This window comes from Bubalus kerabau, chromosome 2 (assembly GCF_029407905.1).
Source record: "Bubalus kerabau isolate K-KA32 ecotype Philippines breed swamp buffalo chromosome 2, PCC_UOA_SB_1v2, whole genome shotgun sequence".
Lineage (NCBI taxonomy): Eukaryota > Metazoa > Chordata > Mammalia > Artiodactyla > Bovidae > Bubalus > Bubalus kerabau.
In genome coordinates, this window is record NC_073625.1 from 39360446 (window position 1) to 39372150 (window position 11705).

Genomic DNA, 11705 nt, shown 5'->3' on the forward strand with positions numbered 1-11705 from the left:
CTGCCTCCTGAGGGAAAGAACAAAAGACATGGAAAATGTGTTCTGAAGTCTTTAATGTGAAATAGCACATTCCCTCCTACTCTAGTCTGGAGTTTCCCATTAGTTTCCATCAAGGTTTCCTGGAGCCAGAATTTCCCAGATCAAGGCACAGATGGGTTTGTTTGTCCCCAAGGCCTGTGTCCACGTACAGCTGACAGGAATCAACCCACTGTGTCCTCACACGGCCTTTCCTCTTGCTCAGACCCCTGGTGTCTTCTCCTGCTTCTAAGGGCACAGATGAGATTGGATTAGGGCCCCACCAGAAGGCCATCACTTTAATCTAATCCTGGCTCTCACCACAGGCTCACCAGGTAAAGTCACCTTCTGATGCACTGAGTGTTCCCGCTTCAACATATGAACTTGGGGGGCAACACAAAGCTCATTATACATACTTGACAGAATATATTAAACCACATAATATTTTCAGAAGAAAAATCATCTGTCAAAACCCTCAAGGAACAAAGGTGATTCCACTCCAGGGTACATATCTGAAGAAAAGGAAAGAACAACAAAAGATATAATGCACTTCCCATATTTGCAGAATTATTACTTATAAGAGCCAAGACAGGGATGCAACCTTAGTGTCCATCTGCAGATGAATGGATAAAGAAGATGTGGTATATATTAGAATGGAATGCTGCTGCTGCTGCTAAGTCGCTTCAGTCATGTCCGACTCTGTGCGACCCCATAGATGGCAGCCCACTAGGCTCCCCCGTCCCTGGGATTCTCCAGGCAAGAATACTGGAGTGGGTTGCCATTTCCTTCTCCAATGCATGAAAGTGAAAGTGAAGTCGCTCAGTCGTGTCCGACTCCTAGGGACCCCATGGGCTGCAGCCTACCAGGCTCCCCCGTCCCTGGGATTCTCCAGGCAAGAATACTGGAGTGGGTTGCCATTTCCTTCTCCAATGCATGAAAGTGAAAGTGAAGTCGCTCAGTCGTGTCCGACTCCTAGGGACCCCATGGGCTGCAGCCTACCAGGCTCCTCCGTCCATGGGATTTTCCAGGCTAGAGTACTGGAGTGGGGTGCCATTGCCTTCTCCAATTAGAATGGAATACTACTTAGCAAAAAAGAAAAGAATGAAATTTGCCGTTAGAAACAATAGGGTGAGCCTAGGCATACAGTCCTTAGTGAAATAAGTCAGAGAAAGACAAATACTGTATGCTATCATATATATGCTAATCTAAAAAAAAAAAAGAAATAACAGAACAGAAACAGATTCACAGGTATACAATACAAACTAGTGATTACCATTGGGAGGGGGAGGTGGGAGGGGCAAGTTAGGGGTTAAGGATTAAGAGATACAAACTGCCATATGTAAAATAAATCACTACAAGGATATAAGGTACAACACAGGGAATACACACAATATTTTATAATAATCTCAAGAGGAGTATAATCTATAAAAAATACTGTATCACTAAGTTGTATATCTGAAACAAATATAATATTGTTCATCAACTATACTTTAAAAATTAAATGAAAATAAAATAAAGTGTATACGTTTTGAGTCAAAACATACATTCTAATGTGCCAGGAAAAAATAGGAAGGAACACAAGTGTAGAAATAAATTCCCAAGCTTAGATGAAAGGCAATTCCTTTCGTTACATTGGGGAGATGGCATAATTAATACATGACCCTACAAGAGTTCTTTAAATCTTGTGGTAGAAAGAGTCCACACTCAAATTATCTATTTCATTTTGGAAACAGTCTATACACAATCTGATGAATGTAAAGGAAAAGGAGGAGTCCATGGAGACTGAATGGTAATGGCATAAGTTTAAAATATTCTTTTTAAAAAATTGAAGTACAGTGGATTTACCTTAATATACTAGTTTCAGGTGAAATATTCTTTAATGAATATGGGAGATGGAATTGAAATGCAAAAGATAATAGGATCACCAGGCATTGTATGAGGTATAAGCAAAATGTCTTCAGATACAGTGAAATACCGTGTCCCTTGGGTAAATTTTTTCCACTTGGGAACCAGGAATTTTAAGCTTAAAAAGCCATCTCCACATCCATAAGATTTCCACTCAAATATTTAAATCAGCTGTGCATACAATGGAAGTAAAATTACTTATGATAGTTTACCATGTAGGAACACTTGTATGGATTTTCCTACTAACCAAGAAGCAAAGTATAAAGTTGTCTTCCCATTTTCTTTACAGTTAATAGGTTTTTAACATGTTCTTGAAGGTACTGTGTTGTCAGTACTTTAAAAGTCACGCTCTGCAGCCCAGCAATAGATTTTATGCTGTCACCTCATTATTTATATTTCAAATGTTCATAGTTCTTCATCTTGCATTTCATTTTTAATTCCAAATTTCTCCCAGGGAACCCCAGCTTCATTTCCACAGAATCCCAGTGTGTCTGATGCCCTGTTATTTGAAGACAGTACAGAGAATGCACTCAAAAGTATTTATGAATGAAGAAGAGAACGATGGATCTTCTCACTGTCCCTGGACAATGTCATTACATCTTTGCTCTTCCAACACTGGGTGTGGGTTACAATTTTGATTAATCTGGAAAATCCAGACTTTCAAACCGGACGGGGCGTGGTTCACAGACTGAAACCCTATTAAGCTCAGGATCTTGATAGGGTGGATCAGGTTGGGTTATAAACTGCTATTCAGGTTTAAAAGGAAGTCAAACAGACAGAGGGAGGCATTTGTTCCGAGAAGCTGGACCATTTAGGAGGTTGGAGGAAGAGGAATCAGCTGCTTGCTATGGAATCCTCAGAATCCATTTGGCTTGACCCGCTCCTCCAATTTAGGATTTTGGTGAGTGCTCCAAACTGTGAGAAAGGACTGTGCTTCCTTCCTTTAATGTTATGTCTTATCTGTCTCTAGACACGTCATGGTCTCTGAATCGTACTGTGTCAACATTTTCTCTGCCACTCTCATTCCAACCTTTGACTGTTCACATCCCTTTTTTCAGCTCCAACATTTCTGTCTTGAATCTATTTATCCACCTAACCTAAGATCCTAATCTTGTGCTTTCAAATACAGTACCATGTGGCTTGAACATTTAAATTAATCCAGTTAAATAGCTAAATTTCAGTCGTTGGTACTGCCAGCCAGACTTCATCCCACATGTGTGACACTTTCTGTATCACACAATGCAGATACAGTGTCCTTCGTCTTAAAAAGTTTTATTGGTCATTGATCTACATCTGATGTTTTTAAATATTTGTCTCTAAATATTTAGGTGATTATCTTCTAAGTATTTCATTTTCTGCTTCTCTGAATTAATTTCCTTTAATGGATTTCATCAGGTGATTTTCCTCACTTTATTTATGTGTCTTGAGATCTATTTTTATGTTGAAATAATTATCTCAAGATGGAATAAATCACTTGAAATACTTATTTTAACTCTTCCAAAAAATAAATATATATTAACCTCCTTTGATTCTTATGACATCTAAGCTGAACAAGCCAAAGTTGCCTAGGTTCCATCTTCTTTCTATTGTAGGCAGCCTGTTCCATATGCCTGGGGTTTCCCTGGATATCATAGTAATTTACCTATTCCTATTACCAGTAGAAGAAATATTCTAAGAGTGAAAAAGAACACTTCACTTCACTTTGGAAATTGTCTTAAGTTGAATCGAAATCAAAGTCAATCCACGGTCAAGTCTTGATTGGTTTTCCTGAACAGTCCCTCCCAGCTTGGGTTTCCCCAGGTGCTCTGCATACTCTAATCACTAATCCAGTCACTTTTTCTTGAGTGGATTTTGGGATTTGTGTTTTGTCCTGGACACTAGATTCCTCTCCACAGTGAGCAGAGGCATGGATCCAGGAATTCATTTCTGATAGGAAATGATCCCTAGGCTTTCATTTTGGTTTCGAAGGGAGGGCCGGAGAGCAGAAGATTGAGAGCAAATATCTCCAGGGAGATTTCTGTTTCAAGATAGAGGGGATGTGGTGAGGGGATTGACTTTGGATATATGGAGAGGTTCCCCCCAAACTAAGCGATAAATACAAAGAGAGAAATAACAGGAGTTTCTTCTGATTATTGTTGTTAGAAGTCATCTTACAGAACCTATTGATCTTTGTTAGGCTAAAGGTATTTGATCACAAGACACAGACTGAGCAAAATTAAATGACAGCTGCTCCTTCCTCTAGTGTAACCCTGTCATATACTAAAGATTTTGGAACCTCTGGGTGTCCATTGTAAATTGGTAAGTGAAGCAATTTCCTTCTAAACCTCCATATTTCTGACCATCCTCGAGCAGGAGGATTGAGACAGTCTGACAGTAACACTGTGACTCCTGGACTCCTGCTACTTTGTGGTGCAGGGGACGTTAAGGACGGGGCTGGCAGGGTGGGTGCTGTGATTCCTCCAAATGGAAGAAGTCCTCAGTCTAACTCCATCCTAAAAGAGGGCCGAAGGTAATTGATATCCATATCCATGGAAGAGAGAACTAACCTCAGGGCTGAGGGAGAGCTGGAAGGCAGTGTGTTTCCAGAGGACTGCCAGGGCTGTTGGAGAAGCACTGTGGGCGCATAAGGCAGGAGATGATCTGGGGGCTTCCAAAGTGTTTACCTACAGCAGTAAACCACCATCCACTCTGGCGAGAGTCAGGGTCCCCGAGGGTGGGAACCCGGGAGGACATGAGCGATTCTGGGTGCCACGGGCTGATGAACACAATGTCAATGCTTAACACGTTATTTGCAGACTCTGACTTTCTGTGTTAGCAACCGCAGCTCTAGCTCTTCACATGGGATCTGGGAGAGAAGAAGCTGCATAGTATTCCCTGGATGCACCACTGGTTTCTGAGTGCTGGGCTGGGGCTACACCCAGGTGAAGGTTGGGGCTTGAATTCAGGTGGGTCTGGAAGCACAGGACTGGGGTCTCATGGCTTCTCCATCCTCAGGTTGGCCTGCCTAGTGCTTGATCGGCTGTGAATGAGATCCCGAGAAAGGCTCCCGGTGACTGAGCTTAAGGATGGAGCCCCTGGTGAGTAGTGATGCTTCCTCCTGAAGCTGCACCCAGTCCCCATCCTTCCTCAGCTCGCCCACTCACTTTGGACAGCGGTAGGGCTGCTCTGTCTAAACCAGAATATCCCTGATGTTTTAGGAATCAGTGACATTTGGAGATGTAGCCATCGACTTCACCCAGGAAGAGTGGAGCCTGCTAGACAAGTCCCAGAAAAACCTGTTTAGAAATGTGATGCTGGAAACTGTCTCCCACCTGGTCTCTGTAGGTGAGTCTGTCAACAGGGATGTGCCTGCATCTGTGTCCATTCTGTTCATTCACTCACTGAACAAGCTATCCTGTGTCCCACTCCAGCTGCTTCCTGATTCTCTGCTAGTCCTCATAACTACATAAAAGGAAGCTGTTCCTTTCCAGGTACTTTTTATTACCACATGGAAGGGTTATCTTGGCCAGGTTTCATATCTTTGTTGCTACTCAGTGTCAACATTCAGAACAGATCTGAGGACTCAATGGATATTGTAATACATAAATAATAGGATAAAGGATGAAATATTTTTTAAAATAATTCTTTTGTTCCTGTCACTGCATGAAGGCTTGAGACCAGAGTACATGTATATGTCATATTCATGTCTGTATATGACATAATTTTGATTCTTCCTGTAAGGTGAATCATTACTGGATCCTGTTTGACAGAAATATTCAGCCCACTGTAGAGTCTTTTGATCTTTCCCATTTGGAAAAGATTCTGTGGCCTCTCTCTGAACTGGTGCACAGGCATCAGCCTTAGACAGCCTCACTGTTCTTGCTGCTGCTCTGGGTTTCCTCCTGGTCCGTTGAACGACCTTCACTCTTCTGTCTGGTAAAGATGTTGCTGCCTGCACTGACCTTCAATTATCTCTATTTTCCTCGGTACCTTACCTGTTTTGAGCACAGCAAAGAGTAATTAGCCTGGACTCAAAATCCACAGCTTTTTTTTTTTAATCAAACAGGCTATCAGATCAGCAAATCAGATGTGGTTTTCCAACTGGAACAAGGGAAAGAGTTGTGGACAGAAGCAGCAGGAGGCCTCCAAGGTCAGAGTTCAGGTGAGCATCCTTGGAGATACCAAACGAAAGTGAAGTGAGGGCCATATCCTAAAACGGAAGTGAGGACATTTGGGCATATTCCTCACATTGTTATCATCCTGTGCATCTATCACCACAATTCATATTACTTCCTTCCAGCCACTTGCTCTTCTTTCAGGGAAAAAGTGCTGTGGGCTTTCTGAACTTAAAACTTCTACATAGTGATTCTTGTCCTGATCCTCCCATTTAATGTTTTTTTTCATCATAATAGACAGTGACTCTTAAAAAAAACAAAGATTTTTTTTAATATGGACCATTTTAAAGTCTTTATTGAATTTGTTAGAATATTTCTCCAGTTTTATGATTTGGTTTTTCAGTCACAAGACATGTGGGATCTCAGCTCCCCTATCAGGGATCAAGCCCACACTCCCTGCACTGGAAGATGAAATCTTAACCACTGCACCACCAGAGAAGCTCCTAGACAATTACCTTTAAAGTATTTCTACAACCTCAGGATTTCTTTGTTATACACAGTTTCTCCATCTAAGTACCAATTTTTGAAACATAGGCACTTGGACCTTGGTGTTTATCTATGTTTTTATTTCTCTAATGCCATTCTAAAATCTATACATTTTTTCCATTTCTTTAGGCAGTGAAAGTCTCTTTAGACAACAAGAAATGACATTAATGCAAAGTGTCTACTGGAAGCACACATCCCCAATAAGGACAATGGTACGTTTCATGGGTGAGAAGCCCAGGCATCAACTGAATGACCTAGTGATGAGATAAGTTGGTAACTGAGCACAATTTCCTGTATGTAAGTTGAAATTGAGCTTTTTCCAGGCAAATTTTTAGATATCTGAAACTAATTAATAAGATAGTATGAGCTCAAAACCATAATATAAGAAAAAAAAGTCAGTTGCAAAAACATTGCTCATCTTATAGTCTTTAAAACACAATGAAATCTTCAAAATTAATCTGATATCTGGGGTCAGGAAACTAGAAAAGAGAATGTTTGTGCCTGCAGGGGAGTAACACAACATGTGTTTGCAACCAACACTGGAGACACTTTAACAGGAGACTATTATCGGCTGATGCTCTAGGGTGAATATGTAGACAATGAGTGTCTACCTGGACATAGGCAAACCAGTAACAGCCTCATATCTCCTCCCCTCAAAGCAGGTTTCTCACCCACAAGGGGATCCTGCTGAATGTGCTGATTTGGGAGATGAAGTTACTCCTACATCTTCACTTCAATATTCAATAGTTCCCTTCAGAAGCAAACATAATGTCAGCAAACAGCATGGAAAATCACTTAGTCAAGGGTCATTCCTCAATGGACAGGGTCACATTCACACTAGACGTAAATCATGTGAATGCGCTCTGTGTGGGAAAGTTTTTAATAGATGCTCTAGCCTTAGCAGACATAAGATGATTCACACTGGAGAGAAACCATTCAAATGTCAACTGTGTGAGAAAATCTTCAATCAAAGATTCTCCCTGAAAGTACATGAGAAAACTCACACAGGAGAGAAGCCCTATGAATGTCATCAGTGTGGAAAAGCCTTTAGTAGATGTGCTAGCCTCAGGAGACACAGCATGATTCACACTGGAGAGAAACCATTCAAATGTCATCTGTGTGGGAAAGTCTTCAATCAAAATTCCTCCTTGAAACAACATGAGAGAACTCACACAGGAGAGAAGAGATATGAATGTCATCAGTGCGGCAAAGCCTTTCTTCAAAGCTCTGGCCTTAGTTCACATAAGAAAGTCCACACTGGAGAGAAGCCACATGTGTGTCTTGAATGTGGGAAGGCCTTTACTCATAGTTCAGGGCTTCATGTGCACAAAAGAATCCACATTAAAGAGAAACCACATGTATGCTCTGTGTGTAGGAAGGCCTTCAATAAATATGCTAAGCTGAGGGAACATGAGAGAACCCACAGCGGAGAGAAGCCCTATGAATGTCAGCTCTGTGGAGAACACTTCACTCGTGCCTCTTCCCTTAGACGACACAAGGGAACCCAGCACAGGAGAGAAAATCAGTAGGACCCTCAGTAGATGTTCTGACCTGAGGTGACATAATCAATGTGGAGGTTCCTCCAGGCATTGTGCTATGCAGTCCAGACAGGCACTGCCTGTGGATGTGGATCCACACGTGTGCTTTCTCTGTGACTAAGCCTTTAATCATTAGCCTGACCTCGTGTAACTTAACAGAACTCACTCTACAAACACAATATGGGTGTTTCCAGCAACAGCCCCCAACTCTAAAGACCTTAGAGGACATGAGCAGAGGATAAGCAACCCCTTCTACTTCTTCAATAATTATTGATCTATGTGAACCAACTCCAAGGAGAAAACCACTAAGACTGTGTTAACTGTTGACAACCATTCAGTTGAGGTGCACAAGAAACCTTGAAAAAAAATAAACACAAGAACAAAGATGAAGACTCTTGAAAGATACCAAAGTAGGTTGAGCAACACCAAGCATACTTGTAAATAATTCATCCTAGAGAAGTTATTTCATGGAAAGGTATGGGAAATTCTTTCTCCATAGAGCAACCCCTCTGGTTCACACATGCTCAGTCTATAGAACACACTCTCAGGGTCATGACAGAAGGGAAGACTTCAGGGATCACTTTCATTTCTCAGTCAACATTAAATTCTCACATGAGGATGTAGCAATCCTAAAACCAAAAGTGAATCTACAGCTAGATTTCATATCAGAAAAAAAAAAAAAAGATACTGTGTGGGAGGGGAGAATCCTATAAGAATCCTGTAACAGTCAGGCAGTTTGTGATTGGGGGAAATACCTCTTCATGAAAATGTGGTATCAAATGGAGAGTGAAGTGACCCAGCGACATGGAATGTAGGTTTTTGTAAAGTTAAAGTCTGTCCAAAAAAGTCATAGTTGAAAATATTCAAACAATAAAGCCTGTGGCTAAAGGAGCTTAGTGTTGCTGTCTGGTTTCGTTGGGCCCCTGCAAACACGGGTGGGCTGGGAGGAGGTACTAGTGGTAAAGAACCCGGCTGCCAGTGCAGGTAGATGTAAGGCACAGGTGTGATACCTGAGTCGGGAAGACCCCCTGGAGGAGGGCACCACAACCCACTCCAGTATTCTTGCCTGAAGAATCCCCATGGACAGAGGAACCTGGTGGCCCACAGTCCACAGGGTTGCAGAGTCGGACATGACAGAAGAGACTTAGCACAGGGGTGCAGGTCTGCACTCTGCAAAAGTGGGCAGACACTCAGCCCCACTCTCTGAGTCCCCCTTTCTCCACTGCTCTTTCCTCACAACTCAGATCTAGTCATTCCAACATACCCCCCATCTACCCCTTCAGGCCCTGGGGTGACACAGCTCTGATCTTCAGCTCCACTGGCCAGGTTTCCCAGAATGTCACAACCTGCTCAGGCAAGGTCCTTGGGGAGCCTCAGAGACATCTGGTCCTACGTTATTTGAAGCCCTTCAACCTATGTCTGCAGATGGAAACCACCCGGGGCTCAAGAGACAGACATCTCTGCCCTCCAAGACCTCAGAAATCTCTGTTATTCTGTACCAAAACCTCAGAACTGTGCCAAGTGGATGGAGGGTTCCTTCCATGATCATACTAATTTACTCAGCTAATTCTTGAATTATGCACACAGTTGTCTCACTAAACAGGACAAGCTCATGGAATAAATCTGCAGGAATATAAAATGTGTAAACTACCAGCCATCACACAAGCAGGTTTTTAAAATAATTAGCGCAATGTGCTTTTCCTCCCCCAAAAAATGTTGTCACAAAGCAGATCTCCCCACCTTGTCTGCAGGACTTGGAAAGTTATCCTTTGACACATATCCATATCCTTTTCCTCACAAAAACCCTCCCATAGCTTCAGGGCTGAAGACATTCACTGTAGCTCCTGTTCAAACTGCTGCTGTCCCAGGAGTAAGACCCTCCTCCAAACCTTTAAATCATTGGATTCTTTTTTAACACATGAAAATAGGATACATATTTTATGTCTCCAATAATACTTAGGAATTCGGAGAAACATTCTTTTTTTCCAAAACTTGAAACACTGAGGAAAGTATGGAATACCACAATGATTCCTTTCCTCCCAATTCCAAATTCTGTAAGTGACTTCAATTTTCTATCTCTTTTCTAGAGGAGAGTCCTGCTCCCAATGTGGACACATTATGACATACTCCTTTTGGACATGTTTCATTTTGGACAACCAGGAAAAGGAGGTTTGGGGGACTGGAAGCCAATAAAAGGGGAGGTAGTAGTCAGCCAAAGGGAGTGGGCCTTTTAACAAGACGGTTTTGGTGAAAATGAAGCTGAACGTATGGCAACTCAGATCTTAAACCTGCTCCTTTGTATTGATATAGAGGGAAAGTGAAAGTGAAGGCACTCAGTCCTGTCCGACTCTTGTGACCCCATGGATCAAACAGTCCATGGAGTTCTCCAGACCAGAATACTGGAGTAGGCAACATTTCCATTCTCCAGGGGATCTTCCCAACCCAGGGATTGAACCCAGGTCTCCCACACTGCAGGCGATTCTTTACCAGCTGAGCCACAAGGGACGCCCTGAGGGAAGCATCACCAAAGGTTTACAGGGGGTGACTCTGAAATGGGGACAGACCTAGAAGATCAGAATTCAAAATTCTGATGAGAAATCCAGAAATGCATTGAAAAGTGAGTGGAAAACTAGGAGGGAAGCCTCTTGGGATAAATAAACGTTGCTGTTCAGTTGCTAAGTCATGTCCAACTGTTTGGACCCTCCTGGACTGTACCCCACCAGGCTCCTCTCTCCTTCGGGATTTTCAGGCAAGAATACTGGAGTGGGTTGCCATTTCCTTCTCCAGGGGATCTTCCACACCCGGGACTGAATCAGCGTCTCCTGTGTCTCCTGCACTGCAAGCATGTTCTTTACCACTAGCCATAAGGGAAGCCAAATACATTACTTTCAATAAAAATAAAGCATTTTTTTTAAGAACTGCATCCAAACCGTAGGGAAGAATCAAAGATGTCTGACTCTGCAGTTTTATTTTGGTAAATGAAAAAATAACTATGTTTTGTAGCTTCACTTGATTTAGAAGGTCACCTGGGTCACCCCCCTCTATTTTTTCCCTTCAAAATATAAGTTCTTCAGCTGGGGCATTTTCTACTGTAGGGCTTTTGTAGGGAAGGAGCGGGTACTCTATCTCATTAAATCAGCGGGTCAGCACAGCAAGGTCTTTTGGAAGTGGCAAATCCTTGAGTTAGGGAGGCACGTGGAAAACTCCCAAATAAAAAAGAGGAATGTGTGTGTGTGTCTGTTACTTAGTCGTGTCCGACTCTGCAACCCCATGGACTATAGCCTGCAGGCTCCTCTGTCCATGGGATTCTCCAGGCAAGAATACTGGAGTGGGTTGCCATTTCCTTCTCTAGAGGATCTTCCCGACCCAAGGATCAAACCTGGGTCTCCCACACTGCAGGCAGATTCTTAAACATCTGAGCTACTAGGGAAGCCCCAAAAGGAGGAATAGTTTGGCTAACTGCCTACTTTGAAAGTTAAACGGCCCACCTGCATCATCAGCATCACCATGCCTAAATATCACTTCTTCCTTAAACTACACCCTAGCTAGATAGATAAGACACACACACAGATAGATGTCTTGGTGAGACAGGCCTGGGACTGGGACA

General features: G+C 42.5%; 1 protein-coding gene across 14 annotated transcripts in view; it reads left to right on the forward strand.

Annotated features, from left to right (window-relative positions):
- Positions 1-11324, forward strand: part of LOC129643249 (zinc finger protein ZFP2-like) — a 37826-nt gene extending 26502 nt beyond the window's left edge. Inside the window, exons 1-8 of one of the 14 annotated variants that reach the window (XM_055567532.1) lie at positions 2667-2821; positions 4097-4218; positions 4716-4841; positions 4915-4997; positions 5118-5244; positions 5966-6061; positions 6690-6772; positions 7220-8989. In XM_055567532.1, coding sequence (XP_055423507.1) covers positions 4986-4997; positions 5118-5244; positions 5966-6061; positions 6690-6772; positions 7220-8089 — 1188 coding nt within the window. In that variant the 5' untranslated portion in view covers positions 2667-2821; positions 4097-4218; positions 4716-4841; positions 4915-4985 and the 3' untranslated portion in view covers positions 8090-8989. Of the gene's footprint in view, positions 1-2664; positions 2822-4096; positions 4219-4715; positions 4842-4914; positions 4998-5117; positions 5245-5965; positions 6062-6689; positions 6773-7219; positions 8990-10185; positions 10377-10847 lie in introns of those variants that run through there. The other 13 variants (XM_055567541.1, XM_055567531.1, XM_055567540.1 and 10 more) reach the window with 13 other exon arrangements.
- Positions 11325-11705: the final 381 nt, after the last annotated feature.